The sequence below is a fragment of the Canis aureus genome, chromosome X (genome assembly GCF_053574225.1).
Source record: "Canis aureus isolate CA01 chromosome X, VMU_Caureus_v.1.0, whole genome shotgun sequence".
In the NCBI taxonomy this organism is placed as follows: domain Eukaryota; kingdom Metazoa; phylum Chordata; class Mammalia; order Carnivora; family Canidae; genus Canis; species Canis aureus.
The window spans coordinates 83,810,620-83,831,097 of NC_135649.1; the positions used below are offsets into that span (position 1 = coordinate 83,810,620).

The 20,478-nt window shown below is 39.1% G+C and overlaps 1 protein-coding gene and 1 pseudogene across 3 annotated transcripts in view; both read right to left on the reverse strand.

Annotated features, from left to right (window-relative positions):
* Positions 1-20,478, reverse strand: part of JADE3 (jade family PHD finger 3) — a 140,039-nt gene that overhangs the window by 60,444 nt on the left and 59,117 nt on the right. For all 3 annotated transcript variants that reach the window (XM_077888439.1, XM_077888438.1, XM_077888440.1), the window contains exons 2-3: positions 1,958-2,014; positions 1,124-1,203 (exon numbers count right to left, since the gene is read on the reverse strand). In XM_077888439.1, coding sequence (XP_077744565.1) covers positions 1,124-1,203; positions 1,958-2,003 — 126 coding nt within the window. In that variant the 5' untranslated portion in view covers positions 2,004-2,014. The remainder of the gene's footprint in view (positions 1-1,123; positions 1,204-1,957; positions 2,015-20,478) is intronic.
* On the reverse strand, positions 11,656-12,474 carry LOC144308184 (small ribosomal subunit protein eS6 pseudogene; annotated as a pseudogene).

Below are 20,478 nucleotides of genomic sequence, written 5' to 3' on the forward strand. Positions count from 1 at the left end.
TGAGATAATAAATGTTTGCTGCTTTAAGCCACTAGTTTTGTGATAATTTGTAATGTAGCAATAGTTAACTAATATACTCCTTTTCCTTTGCAGCTAAGGAAGTCTACTAATAGAAGTAAAGACACACAATGTTAGTTTCTCATCATTTAACTATCACAGAGGAAAGTCTGTAGGATTTGCTAAACCGTTACTAAGTTCATGTACAACCCTGGCACTTTGCTGCCCATGGAGCAGATGATGACCAGCCTCAGGGCACCTGGGTGGCTCAGTTGGTTAACCATCTGCCTTCAGCTCAGGTCATGATCCCAGGGTCAAGTCCCACACTGGGCTTCTTGCTTAGGGGGGAGTCTGCTTCTCCCTCTCCCTGTCCCCCACTCTCATGCTCTCTCTCAAATAAGTAAATACTTTTTTTTTTTTTTAAAAAAAGGATGACCAAGGACAGCTCTGGTGGCTCAGTAGTTTAGTGCCACCTTCAGCCCAGGGCATGATCCTGGAGACCTGGGATTGAGTCCCATGTCGGGCTCCCTGCGTGGTGCCTGCTTCTCCCTCTGCCTGTGTCTCTGCCTCTCTCTCTCTCTGTCTCTCATGAATAAATAAATAAAATCTTAAAAAAAGGGATGACCAACCTCACAAGGAGTGATCCATTTTCTTTGGGTTGGCAGTGCCCTGGAGTCTGTAAAGACCCATAAAAACCCATAGCTTCTATCTTCATCCTAATCTTTCCCTTCTCCATCCATAATCTCTTCATCAATTCCTACTTGCACTGCCTTCCACTTGCCAACTTACATCTTTCCAATCAAGGCCAGATCTTTGGGTCTTTCCCAATTCCCCAGGTCTGGCTCCCTTTGACTTCTTGGCTAGGGAAAGCCTTATATTCTAAAGCCAGGCACTTAAATGTCATCACCAAAATGATATCAGTGTGATGACTACTGTTTTCCCAAAGGGAAATGAAAATGGAATCTTTCTTAAAAACCAAAAAAGTTCCTAAGAAAACAAGTCTATCCCTTGGCACATAGTTTAATCCTCACCTCTCTAAGATCTGGGCATTGTAGGCAGAATGTAGCTATTTCTTTTTTTTTAATTTCTTTATTTTTAAGTCTAAAAATTGAATAATTGATCTCACCTCAGCAGGCTTCTTGTGTTCATGTGGAATTTTTGACTTGCTCCTATACATCGAGCTAGAAGTAAAGGAAGTAGAAGGACCTGCAAAAGATAATTAGACAAAAAATACTGAGAGTTAAATATTACTAAATGTCATATAACTAAATGTCATCCAAGAGAGAAAGGTATGATGGAGAAGAGCACAGTGATCTCACAGCACTGAAGAAAACCGTTAAATTGCAATCAAGGAAGATTCAGAATGGAGTTTAACGCCATTTATAGATGACCTCCTAGAGTGTAAAAGGTTCAACAGTGCTAATGCTGAGGAGATCTGATTTGGTGTAATCATACTTCACAACATTTTGGAATAACATGATTCACATTCCACCTAGAAAAAAATTATCTGCAAAAGCAACTGGAAAAACTAAAAATGTGAGGCAAATAATCTGTGTATCCTTCAGCCCTCCCGCAAATGCTACAAATGATGATTCATCCAGTCAAACATTTAATACCTGAGTTACAACTGGAATTGCAGGGCCTACAATTTATGCTCTTGTACTTTCTGTCCTTTCTAGAAAAGCACTGTTAAATCATTATTAGATTTGGCTTTTGTTGTTTTGGTAAATGAAAAGTAAAGAACAAAATGCTATATGCCACAAAAACCCAATTTTTCCACTTATTTATTTCTAATGAAATTTAAATGAGTAAGAAAAATAGTACCCTAAGCTTTCCTTCCTCGAAATATTATTTTTTTAACCGTTGAAAGAAACATGAAACAGCATGTCCTCAAGTCAAAGAATAAATCCTCAAAGGGTATAGATACAGAGGTTACCAGCTGTTGGCCAGTTCTACTCACACTCGTCTGAACTGTCACTGCTGCTGAGTGTTCTATGGCGTTTCATCCTGGAGCATCCTGGGAAAGAGAACAACACTGAATAAAACAGTCAACACACACACATCCATTTCAGAGGGCAGTTATCACTGCCCAATAGATCCCAAGAAGCAACAGCAGGCAAATCACACAAATCAAATGGTTTCTGTCAAAAATATTCTTAAATGATCTACAGTGATGGGAGAAGAGTACTACCAAATTCTCCAATACAGAGGGTAACAAAGACTGAGAATATGAGCCTCAGGAGCACACCCAAGCAGCATTGGCTCAATGGTCCAGAATTGGCTGCCCTCAGACATGGCCATATGACCATTGTCCACCCAAACAAAAGTGGGTAGCCATGTGGCCATCACCAGCCAGGGGACCACAGTAGGGGAGGAGCAGAAAAGGAAAAAGCATTTTTAAGGCAGAGCTGTCAAGGTCAAAAGGCATGAGACACAGTTGGCTAAAGAAAGAACAGGTGAGGCATGTCCCACCTTTAAGAGTACAACCATCCTGTTTTTCTGTCTGCTCTTTTTTGCTTTTTCCCTGTCCCTATCTCCCAAACAACTAGCCTAATTTAAAATTGTATCTATATATACAACACAAGGAATGTTATAAGAAAGCTCCTGTAGGGGCACTAGGGTGGCTTAGTTGGTGAAGCATCCAACTCTTGGCTTTAGCTCAGGTCATGATTTCAGGGTCATGAGATTGAGCCTGCATAGGGCTCCACACTCAGTGTGGAGTCTGCTTGGGATTCTTTTCCTCTTCCTCTTTCTTCTCCTTCTCCCTCTGCCCCTCCCTCCTGCTCTCTCTTGCTCTCTCAAATCGTTTTTTAAAAGCGGGGAGGCTTGGGGGCGCCTGGGTGGCTCAGTCGACTGAGTGTCTGCCTTTGGCTCCTATGGTGATCTCCAGGTCCTGGGATGGAGCCCTGAGTCAGGCTCCCTGCTCAGTGGGGAGTCTGCTTCTCCCTCTGGTCCTGTGCTCTGTGCTCTCTTGCTTGCTCTCTCTCATAAATAAATAAAATCTTAAAAAAAGAATTATCATTAGCATTTAAAAAAGCTCCTAATATTGTGAAAAATGCAAAATGGGTTTGACTGAAACTGAAATGCCCTTCCTTGCGTGTGTGGCCAATGGAAGATAAAAAAGAGGCACAACTCCACACAAATTTTAGGATTATTTCTTCCAACTCCGTGAAATAAGTTGATGGTATTTTGATAGGCATTGCAAAGATACAAATGTAGTGATCCGAAGGGGCATCTGCACCCCAATGTTTATAGCAGCAATGTCCACCAATAGCCAAACTATGCAAAGAGCCCAGATATCCACTGATTGATGAATGGATAAAGATGTGAGATAGATATCTCTCTATAGTGTGTATCACACTCAGCCATCAAAAACATGAAATCTTGCTATTTGCAATGATGTGGATGGGACTAGAGGATATTATGCTTAGCAAAATAAGTTAATCAGAGAAAGACAATTATCCTATGATGTCACTCCTATGTGGAATTTAAGAAACAAGACAAAGGATCATAGGGGAAGAGAGGAAAAAAATAAAACAAGATGAAATCAGAGAGGGAGAAAAACCATAAGAGACTCTTAATCACAGGAAATAATTACATTATATGTTAATGTAAAATACATTATATGTTAATTGAATTTAAATAAAAAAAGAAACATCCATGGGTTCAGAAGTAGGCAGGAAAGTACTAATTATTACATATTAACTAGTATTTAAGGTAATTAATGACTGAAAACAAAGTCATAGGTGTTTAGAATACTTGATTCCAGACAGTCTCTGGAAAAAAAATTCCACGGTCAAGTATCTTTGGGAAATGTAATTAAATTCTGCGCTTAAACATTCACAATGAATATTAGCATATTAAAACTGCTGACAAGAGCCATATTTTACATAATTTAACTGGTGTTCCCATATTTTATTTAGAAAATAAATATTTTTACTCTTTTACTCTCTTTTAAGATTTATTTATTTATTTTAGCGGGGGAGAGAGGAGCAGAGAGAGAGAGAGAGAAAGGCACAACGTTTTTGGGAACACACCAGCACTACAGTATAAATTTTTTAAAATTTTTATTTATTTATGATAGTCACAGAGAGAGAAAGAGAGAGAGGCAGAGACATAGGCAGAGGGAGAAGCAGGCTCCATGCACTGGGAGCCCGATGTGGGATTCGATCCCGGGTCTCCAGGATCGCGCCCTGGGCCAAAGGCAGGCGCCAAACTGCTGCGCCACCCAGGGATCCCAGCACTATAGTATAAGAAAAACAGAAGATACTGCAAGTTACAAAAAGAAGTACTGAAGAAATGAACTAGAAAAGAGTGACACAAAAGTGACATTCCTTTATGTGCCACACTATACAAAATGCTATTAGAAGCAATCATTATTCCAGAAGGCATAAAGGTCAGGGCTACTGCTACTGCCTTGGAGCCACTCACAATCTACCAAGGAGATAGAAACCCCAGTAAAAGGCCTTTGTGAACAATTAGAAGTAACAAACAAAACTATGTTAAAAAGCTAATAGAGTTCCACTTCTGGAATGACTATATGAAGAGGTTTACCAATTCACTCCCCAATGAAACTGGTAAAAATTACTTTAAAAAGAAACAAAAACCTATTTACTTAAGATCGATCTCTAGAAATGGCTGTAAGGACACACAGCAAATAGAAGCAGCATTTATTAAAGAAAATCTACTAAAACTCAGTAAGAAAGAATTTGTAGTATTTGCACCTAGAACCACTTCCTTCACCCTCTCTCCCAGCACAGATCTCATACTAGACTGGAGCAGCCAAGAACAGAGAGCTCCCTCTCTCCCAGTTCCCACTTGTAAGGCTTTCTTCCTGGGAGGAGCAAGATGTCAGCATTTTTCATCCTGCCCCATCTACCTGTTGCTGAGGTTAAGTTCCAGACAAGAATAGCTGAGGACTGTGCCTTCCTTCTTCCAAGTGGTCCCCACTGCTGGGATAAAGGCTATACCTTGGGTGTGAAGCCACCAAAAATAATGAGGTTCCAATTCCCCTGACTCCAATTCATCAAGTGAGGGTTCTACATCATGAGAGGCAAACCTAGGAGACCTGAAGGCTACCACTCAGAGGGAAGTATATCATTGTCCCCACCCTCTACATTAGAGCTGTGGCTCAGAGACTAGTCCAGGAGGAAAAGCAGACCATAGAATAGAGGGCTTGAAAGCTCTTCCCAATAGGAGTTGACTTCATTTGCAACCAAGCATGGAGAGGTTCAAGCCTAGGCTAGCTAGCATGTTGGAGAATCAGGGAAATAGACAGCTGGGAGGAACAATCCTGTTGTCAGAAAAAAAAATCAAATACTGATCTCAGGAACTATCCCTTCAAAGAAGCTCTAATTCAACTGGATCAGTTTGTGGAGCAATTTATGTCCCAGGGTATTATTAAAAACAACAGAGCAAACAGCTAGTTCAGCTTAACAGCGTGGTGTGAGGACACCTGGGTGGCTCAGTCAGTTAAGTGTCTGCCTTCAGCTCAGGTCATGATCTTGGAGTCCTGGGATAGAGCCTGCATCTATCTATCCCTGCTCAGTGGGAGCCCTATCTCTCTGCCTGTCACCTCTCCTCCCCCTCCCCCAGCCCCCCAGCTCATGCCCTCTCTCAAGCAAAAACAACAACAACAACAACAACAACAACAACAACAACAAAAACCCAATAGCATGGTGTGGTGAGGAAAAAGTCATAAAGAGCCCTGCCAAAGCCAATGTCATCCCAGCGTGACTGGGGCATACCAAAGGCTGCACCCCTAAGAAACAACATCAAGACTTACACTGCAGGGCAAAGGTGAGGAGTAAATAGGGGTGCCTGGGTGGCTCAGTCAGTTAAGTGTCTGATTCTTGATTTCAGCTCAGGTCATGATCTCAGGGTAGTAAAATTGAGCCCCATATCAGGGCTCTGTGTTGGGCATGGAGTCTGCTTAAGATTCAATCACTCTCCCTCTGCCCCCACCAACTTCCCCTCAAAAAAAAAAAAGGTGGTGTGTAAATAGACTTTAGTAAAATAATCCAGTCATTAAAGAAATGAACAAGCAAATAACAATAAAGTGCCCTGGGTGAGGGGGGCCCAGTACCCAATGTTGCTACATCATATTATCTAAAATGTCCAGTTTCCAACAAAAAGTTATGAGACATGTAAAGAAACAGGAAAGTATGATCTATACACCAGAAAAAAAAAAACAAGCAACAGAAACTGTGAGAGCAACCAGATATCAGACTGGACAAGTAAAGATTTCAAATTAGCCATGTAAATATGTCCAGCTAAGAAAAAACATGATTAAGGAAATAAAGGAAGGTAAGAGAATCAATAAAGAAGTAGAAAGTATAAAAAGAACCATCCGGTAATTCTGGCATCGAAAAGTACAATAACTGAAATGAAAAATTCACTAATGGGGCCCAACAGTTGATTTGAACTGGAAAAATAATTAGTGAACTTGAAATAGATCAATAGAGACTATGCAAGTCAAAGAACAGAAGAGACAAAAAGATGAAGAAAAATGAACAAAGCCTCAGAGAAATGAGGGACACCATTAAGTGCACCAACATATATGGGAGTACCAGAAGGAAAGGAGAGACAAAGGAACAGAAAAAATATTCAAAAAAATTACAGCTGGGGCACCTGGGTGGCTGGTTAAGTGTCCAACTTCGGCTCAGGTCATGATCTCAGGGTCATGAGATCGAGCCCTGCATCAGGCTCCAAGCTCAGCGTGGAATCTGCTTGAGCTTCTCTCCATCTCTCTGCCCCTCTCCCCAACTCTCTCTTTAAAATAAATCTTAAAAAAGATTATGGCTGAAAAATCCCCAAATTACTGAAAAAAAATTAATTTGCATATTCAGGAAGCTCAACAAACTCCAAGTAATTTATATTACCACCACTACCACTACCATCTGCAAAGAGATCCACAAGAAGGTACATAATAGTACAAGTGCTGAAAGCCAGACAAGGAGAAAATACTGCAAGTAGCAAAGTGACTCCTCACTGTTAAGGTAACTCCAATAAGGTTAACAGTTGACTTCTCATCAGAAACAGTCAAGTCAGAAGATAATGAGGTAAGTAAGATATTCAAAGTACTCTATATTGATGGTTGCACATATCAGTGAATATTTTAAAAATCATTAAAAGTTGTACATTTTAAATGGTTGAACTGTATGGTATGTAAATTATATCTCAATAAAAGCTATTCTTAAAAAAAACTAACAGGATTAGTATAAGTATCAAAATCATTGATCAAAATTCTATTTGTCCTAATGTTAAAGTCAACTGAATTTTTTAAAAATTGAGATATAACTGACATTTAACACTATGTGTTTCAAGTATACAACATAATGATTCAATATGTGAAAGTTGAAGACTATTTTTTATAAACTAGTTTTATTATTTTTTTTTTAGAGGGAGGGAGTGGGGGAGAGGCAGAGGGAGAGAGAAAATCTTAAGCAGGCTCCATGCCCAGTGCAGAGCCTGACATAGGGCTTGATCTCCCAACCCTGAGATATGACCTGAGCCGAAATCAAGAGTTGGATGCTTAAATGACTCAGTCACTCAGGTACCTTGAAGACTATTCCTTTAAATAGAATGTTATCCTATTATCATATAAATTTATGGGGCTACATCTGGCTCCTTGGCACAAGACTTAAGACATTCAAACGCTCTTCTGAAATGCAAACAAGATCAACAGTAACAAAATATATCCCATCAAAAAGTAATGTGGGGGCACCTGAGTGGCTCAGTCAGTTAACTGTCTGCCTTCGGCTCAGGTCATAATCCCAGGGTCCTGGAATCAAGCCCCACGTCAGGCTCCTTGCTGAGCAGGGAGCCTATTTCTCCCTCTCCTCCCCACTGTGCTTTCTCTCGCTAGCTCTGTCGCTGTTTCTCTCTCTCAAATAAATAAAATCTTTTAAAAAAAGTAATATGTAATTTAAAGCCACAATGAATGCAGGAATTAAAAATAAAAGTAATGTATTTTTCTAACTATTCCCTATTGGATGCACTTATTCTCTATTGAGTAGCACGTCATTTGACTGATACGATTGGGATGTTCCATGTATATAAACTTTCCAGATAAGTGGTATGCCCCAACATTTAAAATCCTATTACCAATGGGAGCTTTTCTAAAATATAGATTAGTATTTTACTGTTGCAGTAACAAGTTACCAGATACTCAGTGGCTTAAAACGACTTAAATTTATTATCTTATAGTTCAGTGGGTCAGAAGCCTGATAACAGGTATCACTGGGCTAAAATCAAGATATCAGCAAGGTTGCATTCTTTTCTGGAGGCTCAAGCAGAGAATCCATGTCCTTGCCTTTTCCATCCTCTAGAAGCCACTCATATTCCTCAGATCTCGGCCATCTTCTTCAATCTTCAAAGCCAGCAACTGCATGTCTCTGACCCTGCCTGCTTCTGTCACACCTCTTTCTCTGACCCTCTCTTTTGCCTCTCTTCCACTTTTAAGGACCCTTGTGATTACTTCAGGCTCACCCAGAAAATTCAGGATAATGTCCCTATCTTAAAGTCATCTGATTAGCAACCCTAATTGTCCTTTGCCATGTAACCTAATATATTCATAGGTTCCAGGGATTAGGGCATAGACGTTATTCTACCACAACCTAATATATTTTTGCATTATTAAAAGTAAATATACTCCACAAATATGTCCAACAGATTTCTGATAAAGGTAGAAAAGTAATTTAACAGAGGAAAGATAGCCTTTTCAACAAATGGTACTGGCACAATAGTAAAAAAAAAAAAAAAAAAAAAAAGAACCTCAACCTAACTCTCATACCTTATACAAAAGCTAACTCAATTCAAAATAGATCATGGGGGGATCCCTGGGTGGCTCAGCGGTTTAGCGCCTGCCTGCCTTTGGCCCAGGGCGCGATCCTGGAGTCCCGGGATCGAGTCCCACGTCGAGCTCCTGGCATGGAGCCTGCTTCTCCCTCCTCCTGTGTCTCTGCCTCTCTCTCTCTCTCTCTCTCTCTCTATCATAAATAAATAAATAAATCTTAAAAAAAACATAGATCATGGACTTAAATGTAAAACTATAAGACTTTCAGAAAAACTGGAGAAAATCTTCAGAATCGAGGGCTAAGTAAAGAGTTCTTTGACCTAACACCAAAAACATGATCTGTCAATGAAAAATTCACCTCCGTCAAAATGAAAAAATACTAGCTCTGCAAAAGACTGTTGAGAAGATACAAAAACAAGCTACAGAACAGGAAAATTTTTTTTTATAAAACACATATCCAACAATGGACTTGTATCCAGAATACGTAAAGAATTCTCAAAAAAAACCTCAACAGTAAGGAAATAAATGATTCAGTTAAAAATGGGCGCCTGGATGGCTCAGTTGTTTAAGTGTCTGCCTTCAGGTCAGGTCATGATCCTGAGGTACTGGGCTTAAACCCTGCATCCTGGCTCCCTGATCAACGAGGAGTCTGCTTCTCCTTCTCTCTCTTATCCTTCCCCCTGCTGTGATCTCTGTCTCTCTCAAATGAATAAAAAGAATATTTATGAAGATGGCTGGAGAATATCCAAATGTCCAAAAGACTTGAACAGACATTTCATCAAAAAGTAATACGAATGGTAAATAAACACATGAAAAAATACTCAGGGGATGCCTGGACGGCTCAGTGGTTAAGCATCTGCCTTTGGCTCAGGGCGTGATCCTGGAGTCCTGGAATCAAGTCCCACATCGGGCTCCCTGCATGGAGCCTGCTTCTCCCTCTGACTCTCTGTGTCTCTCATGAATAAATAAAATCTTTAAAAAAAGAAAAAGATACTCAGCCATTAGGGAAATGCAAATTAAAATCACTATCGCTGAACTAAGAAATAGTGATACTTCAAATGGTAAAGATGTGAAGAAACTATAATCACTCATACATTGCTGGTGGGAATGTAAAATGGTACAGCTACTCTAGAAAACAATTTAGCTATTTCTTTAAATATTAAACATGCCTCTACATAGGAACCAGTAATTGCACTCGTGGGCATTTAGTCCAGAGAAATGAAAATTTATGTTCACACTAAAACCTGTACACAAATATTTATAGCAGTTTTATTCATAATAGCCCCAAACGGAAAACAACCCAGATGTCTTTCAATAGGCGAACAGTTAAACAATCTGTGGTACATCCATAGCATGGAATACTACTCAGCAATAAAAAGGAACAAAGTATTGATACATGCTATAACGTGAAAAACATATATAAGATATGTAAAAAAAAGCCTAGCAAAACATTATGCACAGTGGAAAAAGTTATAAACATAAGATTGCTTATTTTGTGATTCCATTTATACAAAATGTACAGAGCAGTGGTTGCCTAGGGTTGGGAGTGGGAATGCAGATTGACTATAAATGAGCACAAAGCTTTTCTTTTTTGGGGGTGTGTGTGACAGAAATGTTCTAAAACTGGACAGTAGTGATGGTTGCAAAACCCTATAAATATACTAAAACTCACTGAACTATATACTTAAAATGCATGAATGTTACAGAATTACATAACTTATAGTATGTAAATTATACTTCAATAAAGCTTAAAAAACCTTTAAAAGTTATTGTAATATTTACCAATGAGAATTTTTAGGCAGAGGCAGGAAGAGTTAGCAATAGAAAAATTCTGTGTCTATTGAACATTACCCCTAGATGGATAATTCATACTGAGACTGAAGTAGCATATTCCATAAAAGAAATAGTTATATTCTCCAAAAACTCTCAGTGAAGAAAGCCAACTGAGCACAGAACCTACCCTCTCTCTCCTCACTTCCTGGAGTTTCAGGAGACCCATGACTTCTTGTGAGATAGATACTCCTCTCATCTGAAGTTCTGGTCTTAGGAACTTTGGCTAAAACAGTTATCTCCATTTTCTCCTCACTAATTAATTAATGTTCTTGTTTATATTTTTATGTATGTAGAATTTGTTTTTATTTTAATTCCAGTTTATTTTTTTTTTCTTTTTTTTTTTTATTTTATTTATGATAAGCACACAGTGAGAGAGAGAGAGAGGCAGAGACACAGGCAGAGGGAGAAGCAGGCTCCATGCACCGGGAGCCCAACGTGGGACTCGATCCCGGGTCTCCAGGATCGCGCCCTGGGCCAAAGGCAGGCGCCAAACCGCTGCGCCACCCAGGGATCCCTTAATTCCGGTTTAACATACAATGTTATATTAGTTTCAGGTGTACAATATAGTAATTTCCATTATGTATAACATTCTGTTCTTTAGAAGTTGGTTATCAAACTGTTCATGACTGAGGGAGGTACAAATTTTTAAGAATCTGCAAAATTTTGTGTTTTTAAAAACTATTACAGTAACAATCACTTTTTTATGAAAGATGGACACAAAGCAACCTTGCCTTATCAGTGAAGAGTCTTGGAAACAGATTAACACCAATAACATCAGTCCTGGGAATAAGAAAGTGGGTTTGTTAATGATTTTTAGAAAAGAAAACAAACAAAATTTTGGGTTTGGGCTTTTATAGTGCATTGATCTGTCTGTCCATTTCTCTGATGCCACTGCTGTTCTAATCACTGTAGGAAAATTACAAAGAACAGTAAATGTAGCACAATGATAGTAAATCTTTAGCTCTGTCTTTATTATTTCTTTGTGTGTGTGTGTGTGTGTGTGTGTGTGTGTGTGTGTCTGATCTTATTTATTTTGTCACTCTGAGAAAATCTCATTTTTGACTGGACTCAGACTTAGAGGTAGAAGCTCTCAGAGAGGACAGCCTCCGTCTCTAGGCAATCTGTTCCTGGCGTTTTTCTTTGACCTCCTTCATTCTCTTGGCCAAAGGTTTAGCATATTCTGCATCCTCTTCCTTATTTTTCTTAGTACGCTGTTTCTTCAAAGCAATACGCCGACATTTGTGTTGGAGGACACGTGGAGTAACAAGACGCTGAATCTTGGGTGCTTTGGTTCTAGGTTTCTTACCTTCTTTGTTTAGGGGCTTTCTAACAACATACTGGCGGACATCGTCTTCTTTTGACAGATTAAAAAGCTTTCGGATTCTGCTGGCTCTTTTGGGCCCCAGGCGACGAGGCACAGTAGTATCCGTGACTCCAGAAATATCCTTCTCCCCTTTTTTCACAATAACCAAATTGAGAACACTGAGATTGGCATACACAATGCAACCCCGAACAGATTTGCACTTCCTCTCTCCAGTCCTCCTGGGTCAGTAGCAGGAATGCCCCTTACTCAGCAGCAGGCGGACACGGCCATGGGTCAAGACACCCTGCTTCATGGGGAAGCCTTGTTTGTCATTGCCACCACTGATTCGCACCACGTAACCCTTCCATTCCTTGCCCAGAGCATCGGCAGCAACTTCTGTGGCCATACGCTTCTCATAAAAGGTACGCAGTTTGCGCTCATCATCCACTTCAATGAGTTTCTGGCAGCCAGCAGCTGGGAAAGAGATGTTCGGCTTCATCCTGAAGCGGCCTGTCTTTATTATTTCTAATCACAACAGTACTATAAATATCACCATCAACCAGCTGTTTTACAGATGAGGAAATTGGGGTTCAGAAATGTTTAATGGAAATGCTTGCAGCCACACGGCCACCAGAGGGCAGAACTGGCAGGTATATCAGGACTGGGCACTCCAAGTTGACCCCGAGACCTGAGGCAGGCAGGGGTGGGGGGGAGGAATGACAGCAGAAATGCTGGCCCTTCTAAGCCCAGCCTCCTAGGCGTGACCTTGGAGGCCCACAGTATTGTGGTTTCAATCTGTCAGGCCTCATCACCTGCTGTTCCCCTACCTCCAGCACAAGCTAGGCCCAATGAGATTCCAGGAACGCATCTTATTTCATACTTGCCGACCTTTGCATGGAGCTCATCCCTCTGTCTATAGTTCCTTCTTTGTTAACCCTGACCACCCCATTTTCCTCTCACCTGGTCCTACCTAACCATTTGTTGGATCCCTTCAATGAAGCTCTTCAGATAGCACCCTCCCACAATTATTCATTCCTTTGCTTTCTATCCAAGTCTCTGTGCATGCTTTTGTTGGTGTAAAAAGCACCTCGCTTATGCTGTAAATATTCTTTACATGGTCAGCCCTGCCACTAGACCACACCCATCTTAAATGCGTGGACTATATCACATTCATCTTTTATTCCCAAGTCTTAGCACAGGGTCCTGCAAAAAGTAAACATTCAAAAGAGTAACAGATGCTCTGGTGCCCTACCCAGATTCCCTTTACCTAGCAAACATGCCCATCTCCCAGTTACTGCCTGTTGTTGGCTGCTAATGGTTCCCAGAGGTCCCCCTCACTAAGCATAGGGGTCTTGTCCGGGAGATTATACTCTCCCAGTCTCCCTGGGGGCAGCTAGCAGCCAGTTCTACAACCTGCCTCACTCTAACCACAACATGGTAAGACTATAAGACTTTCCTAAGACCATATTCTTCCTTTAGCTCCTTCTTCCCTACCCTCTTATCCTCACTCCCTTATCAGTTTCCCCTGAGAATACTCCCTCAAGAAATCATATACTTTCAAATACCATCTCAGGTTCTGCTTCTAGGCACCCATACTACTCAAGACAACAAGTAAATCTTCATTAAGTGGTATACTTTTAAAAGTATTTCAGAATAAAATTTTTTGTTAAGCAAAACCATAAATAAGTACAGTGCAATCTTGGAGTAACTTCATGATGCACCTCAGTGTCTTATATTTGGATATACTATTCAGCTGTTTATTTTCTAGTCCTCTATTCAATGTAGAGACTTTATAAAGGCATCCTTTCCTTCCTTACCTCCCACAATGAGAATACCTTTGTTTTGGCAGAAAGGAAATGTGCACCAGCCCTCACCTTGCACCCCTGGGAACAGTAATTTGATGGCAGTTTTCAGATCTTATTCCTACTATAATCTCAACCAAAATGATTAACAGCATGATGACTTATTTTAACAGTGACTGTGAGCCAGGCAAAATACAAATGTATAAAGTAAATGCCTTCCCTGGGTGAAACTCTCTTTTAAAGGAGCACTGTCTGGAAGTCAACCCAACTGGGATTATTTGGGACTGGAATCTAAGTCTGTGGTTTGGTGGCTACTTGACTTCCCATTAATATTACCACAGAAGGGTAGGCAGGCAGGCAAGGAAAAGTGATTAACTTAAACACAGCCCTTTCCTTCTATATGCCCAGGAGACAGACTTATGAAATGCATGGTCAGTGCAAGAAGCTCCTTTTCACTGCCCTCTGTGGGGCCATGCAGCAGTTTACAAAATAATCTAAGGCTCTGCTTTAAACATGTTCACACCCTTTGACCCAGAAATTCTAATTCCAACACTCATTTTTGAAAAATAATACAAAACACAGAAAATAATTATGGACAAAAATGTCCATTAAAACTCCGTAATAAAAATAACTGAAACCTAGCTATCAAACAAAATAGGAATAATTAAAAAGTATTATCATATCTCATTCAATCAGGTAAAGATGGTATAAGGGGAAATTTTTATGTTAAAATGTTAAGCGGAAAAAACAGTATAAAAACTGGTTTTATAGTGAGATTACATGAAATAAAATATGTAGAAAACAGGTGAAGGCTGTAAGTAAATTTACAAACATTAGTTACATTAGTAACACTAAAGTGATGGATTTGGGGGTAATAAAAACATTCTTTCCAGGGCACCTGGGTGGCTCAGTGGTTGAGTGTCTGCCTTTGGCTCAGGTCATGATCCTGGGGTCCTGGGATCAAGTCCCACATCAGGCTCCCCGTAGGGAGCCTGCTTCTCCTTCTGCCTATATCTGTATCTCTTATGAATAAATAAATAAAATCTTTTTAAAATCCCCATTCTTTCCAATTTTTTTCCACTGTCCACATTTTTATAGTACACATACAGGGCATTTATAATTAGAAAAAAATACTTCGAGGATTTCAAGATACCTGTCCCTCATGTCACCCACAAATGATGCAGCTGACCTGAAACACTGAGGCTATAAAAATAGCTGTCACTGCCATTCAACATGGACATTAACCAGAGTTGGAAAAAAATCCAGAAAAGCACAATACAATTAATTACATTGAGAAGCCTCCATATTATAAACATAGCCCCCAAAGCACAAAACTTTGTAGTTTGGTTAAAGACAAATATCTAAAGCAATGGTTCCCAACTGAAGGCAACTTTATCCTCCAAGGGACATGTGGTGACATTTAGAGACATTTTTGGTTGTCACAACTGGGAAGGGGGGTGTTACTGGTATCTGTGGGGTTAGAGTCCAGAAAAGCTGCTAACCATTCTATACAACCCACGGGATAGTCTCTTACAATGCACAGATGTATCTGGTCCGAATTGTCAATACTGCCAAGGTTGAGAAATCTTGCTCTAAAAGGATGAAGCAGAAATAGATAAGACTCAAGAAGAGTGCAGAAATGATTGACTTGAGTTTATTCACCCAATCACAGAGTAAAAGTAACAAAGGGGCACTCCCTGAAACCTAAAGGCAATTTTATCAAAAAGAAAGCAGGACTTTGAGCAATGCTTAGAGAACTTAGAGAACTCATTAGCTCAAGAAGTGGAACAGAATGAAAATGTAAACAGGTTCAAGAAGGGCTGAGATAAAATCAGGGTGGATAAATCCATGACGGTATTTGGAAGTAATCCTTAAGTAAAGAAACATCTGAAAAGTCCAGCTCCCTTAGGCTTTCAGGAAAATATCCTTTAGAGCCATTAACAGAGATGGACGTTTGAGTTAGGTCACTGATCAGACCAGAGAACACTTCTTATATCCTTAAGGGTCAATTCCCGCCCATGTGGGCAAAGAATCTCCTAAACTATTCCTTAAACAGAAATCATGAATACTATGAATATGTTTCTTGAACTGGTTAGCTTTGCTTTGTGGTAAACAATACTAGCCTCCACGTTGAGGCCATTTGAGTCTACTGCCTATGGTTTAATTCAGAATTCATCCCTCTCTACACAATAATTCAATCCATCACTACTTCAATGCAATGTTGTGGAAACATAACTTCCCTTTAAGCCTGTTCACCTCACATATCTTTCTTCTCTACCACATTTCAGTAGTCAGTGACTATAGCCATAAATATCTATCTAGAAACTGAGTAAACAAAAAATAAGAAAAAGAACATAGCCTATATATTTTACTGCTCCTCCTCATCCCCAACAAAATCTTTGTCTTTAAAAAAGAGATACCAGAAGTTGGAGTAGATGAACTTTTCTGTATTTTCTAAAAGAAGACTACCTTCATCTCATTCTGTATGTATTTGTCATTTTAAAAGCTTATTTTAAGAAATTAAGACACGTCATCTGTCTTATGAGTTCCCTGTGACCAGATGAGGAATCTGGAGGTCAACTTTTTTCCAAAGCCCTCAAGACACATTAAAGAAAAAAGAAGAAAATACAAATTTACCTAGACAGGTTCCTGCCACTCAGAGTAGTATTTCCATGTCAACCACAGTTATCTCTATTGCCAGGAAGCAGGCTTACCCTCTTTAAACCAACTTGTTAACTTATTTGGGCATTTCAAACCTCCTGAGTAGAAATCACTTTGCATAGAAAGGCCGGCCTGGGAAGTGAGTTTAAATCAAGGTTCAGTCAACTTTTTCTGGAAAGGACCAGCTAGAAAATATTTTTGGCTTTATGGACCATATGGTCTCTGTTCCAACTACTCAAATCTGCTATTGTAGCATGAAAGCAGTCACAGACAGTACATAAACAAATGAGCATGGCTCGGTTCCAATAAAACTTTATTATACTGAAATTTGAATCTCATATAATTTTCATGTCATGAAATATTATTCTTCATTTTCAACCATTTAAAAATGTAAAAATCATTTCTAGCTCACAGGCCACAGAGAAATAGGTGGCAGGCTAGATTTGACTTATAGGCCATAGCTTGTCAACCTGTGGTCTAAACTACAAGAAACAAACCTACCTACCTACCTACATTCATTCATTCATTCATATAAATTTTTTTTTCATTCATATAAATTTTTATTATTATTTTTAAGTAGGCTCCATGACCAGCATGGAGCTCAGGCAGGGCTTGAACTCATGACCCTGAGATTAAGACCTGAGCTGATATCAAGAGTTGGATGCTCACTGACTGAGCCACCCAGGTGCCCCAGGAGACCTTTATTTTAATGAAAGAAAGAATATTGAAAAGTGGAAGCCTACAACTGAATTATCACTCTCCTAATGTCACCTCCCTCCTTCTTAATCTCTCAGCCCACTGTTTGGCTGATACAGACCTCACTGAAAGGTTTCAGCCTGGGTGGTCTATTCTGTGATATTATCTTGACAGATTTTAATGGTCGTAGGCCTTTCTAAATTAAAATCTGTTTTATGCCTTTTAAGGGGAAAAAAGTCCCAATTCTAGTAAGTTTTTAAAAATTAGCAGTACATGTTCTTCTTAAATTATGCACATATATTTAACAATTTCAACTACACATATAAGTAGGCTTAATTTTAAGAATAAAAAGAGATATACGTACAAAACATGAACCCTCTTAAGATAAAATACCATTTGCAAATAAGACCTCTTAAGAATAAACTAAGTCAATAAGAATAGCTTTTACTATGATATACGCAATTCTCCAGATAGAAACACAAACAGTTTTTAAAAATAGTTTCCAATATGCCTCATCTGCTGCTGTGAGTTGCTTCCACATTGGGATTTTTGCTCACAGGTACCCCCTAGTACATTTATAACATCTACTCAATTTAAAGTGATCATCATAGTTTATTAGGAGGAAAAATAACCTTTATCTCAGGTTTTAGTAACAATAAAAGGCAGGTAAGCCTTACATATAGGTCAAAAAAACAGAAACAATCCCAAACTTACTGAGCAAGTTCAAATCCACTGCACACCAACCGTTAATACTGTGCTACTAGAGGGCTGGCACTGACTGGCCACCAGAACTGAGAAACCAACTCCTCTGGCTCCCTCAGGGCCAGGGTCACAGGACCAGGTGCACTAGACACATTTTCATGGCTTGGGTGATCACAGCCTCAAACTGGTAACCAATGATGTGTGACAAACCAATCAGAAAGGGGTTTCGGTGTTAATCCCAAAATCAATCAAATTGGTTGGGGGTGAAGTGGAGGGGGATTGAGGTTAAACCCTCACCTCCGGTTAGAGCAATGCCTAAGGCAAAGGAGCAGTCAGACATGCAAATTGACATACAAGGGAAAGAGTCAGTACTGACTTTGAGGGCAACAAAAAGTGAGGGAAAATGAAATAGCCACAAATCTTCCTCAGAAGAAATTAAAGGGACTGGGGCACAGATGCCAACACAAGTTAAGCCCCCAAGAAAATATATCTAGCCTCTCCAGCACAGGTTCTCAATCCCCATTTCTCACTGGAATCATCTGGGGAGCTTGTAAAAACCCCAATGCCCAAACCACACCCATTACCAATTAAATCAGAATCTCTCTTTTCAAAGGACCAGCTTTTGGATTCACTGTTTCTCTCAACTGTTTTTGTTTTCAATTACATTAACTTCTCTTTTTCTTTATTGTTTCCTTCCTCCAGCTTGCTCTGAGTTTCTTTTGCTCTTTTTCCCTATTTTCTTGAGGTTAAAGCTTAGATTTTTCATTTGAGATCTTTCATCTATCCCTCATATAATCATTCAGTGTCATAAATTTCCCATTGGGCACTGATTTTGCAACATCCTACAAATTTTGATGCACTGTATTTTCATTTACATTCAGGTCAATGTATTTTTTTAAATTTCCCTAGAGACTTTCTCCTTTACCTGTGGATTAATGAGAAGTGTGTTATTTAGTTTCCAAGTGTTTAGAAACTTTTTAGTAGTCTTCCTGTTTTTGATTTCTAGTTTGATTGCATTATGGTCAGTGAATATACTCTGCATGATTTTAATTATTTAATTTTTGTTGAGGTTAGTTTTTTGGATTGGGATATAGTCTATTTTGGTGAATGTTAGTTACCAACTTGAAACTAACTTGAAAAGAAAGAATATTATGCTGTTGTGGAGCATTCTATGTCAATTATATCCAGTTGACTGGTAGTGTATTTCTTCTACATCCTTGCTGATTTTCTTCTGCCTGGTGGTTCTATCAGTTACTGAAAGGGGCACTGAAGTTCCCAACTTTAATTATGGATTTGTCTATTTCTCAATTCAGTTATGTTGAGTTTTGCCTCAAGTACTTTGAATCTCTGTTATTTGGTGGATACACATTTAAGACTGCTGTGCCTTCTGGATGGATTTACCCTTTGAATCATGTAGTGCTACTCTTGTCCCTGGTAATTTTCTTTGCTTTGATGTCTAATCTATCTGATATTAGTATAGCCACTCCAGCTTTCTTTTGATTGGTGTTGGCATACTATACCTTTTTGCATCCACTTATAAACTACTTGTATCATATTTAAATAGAATAGAGTGAAATGTGTCTATTCCATCTTGTTTGGAACAGCAAGTTTAGTATTTTTGCAACATTACTCTAAAATTAGACATAATATCTCAAAATCTTACTTCAAATAAAAAATTAACTATTAAAAAAGGAAATATATGATACAAAGAGCATCTTATTCATGTTCCTACCATATCTGAAGAGTATCAAATTTAAAAGGAAATGAATCAACCTGAGGATGTGTGAGATTTTCACTTATTGCACTCTCCCAGAAGAAGGAAAGAAACAGGTTAAGAAAATAGGTAAAACTGACAGGCATGAGGGTAACTGGGAGACTGACTCCCTATCTGTGGGCTAGTTGGTAACAAGTAAAATCAGTTGGTAACAAGATGTAACTATTTTTCCTTAAAAGATAAATATTCCCCACACCTGGTGCTCCTGGTTTTTCTTTGGGAGTAGGAACTCTTTCTCCAGTACTTGCACTTTCTAGTTTCCCATTCTGGATTTTAGTTATTTTACCACTTACTGGCATTTTCAAAAGGTTAACAGAGAGAATTTAAAATGTATAACTTGAGAAGGAATAAAATTCTAATTAATTAGTTCTGCCACTTGTTAGTTCTGTGAAAGAAATGATGAGTGAGAAAGCTGGAAAGTACTGACTAAAATGTGGCTTTCTGAGAATTAGTTGTGTTCAGTCATTTACGCTGTTCATGCTTCAGTGCCCCAGGAAGCCAGATCTGGATACAGGTAAGTAGTCATTTGAGACAAAACTGCAAAAGGTTACCCCTGAACTGTTTTAAATGCTAACCATAAGGGATCACTAAGCAATCTAAGATAAGGACTAGAGAGCATAGATAGAAACTAATTATCTCCTCTTGGCCCTAGGAAATCAAACTTCATGTAAACTAAAAGCATTCGTATAGGAATATGAATCACAGAGGAAAGGAAACAGGTTTTTCTTTTCTATCCATTTCTCCTATCATCTCAGTGCTATTTTGATCATTCTGAGTAACAGTGTTTTTAAAAAATGGACAGATAAAAAATTAAACTCAAAAATTTGAAATAAAACTCATTGTTGCTGTGTGTGGTAAGTGACTATCCTTTTGAAAAATACCTGTTATGTCTAGACCATAGTTGATTGTCATA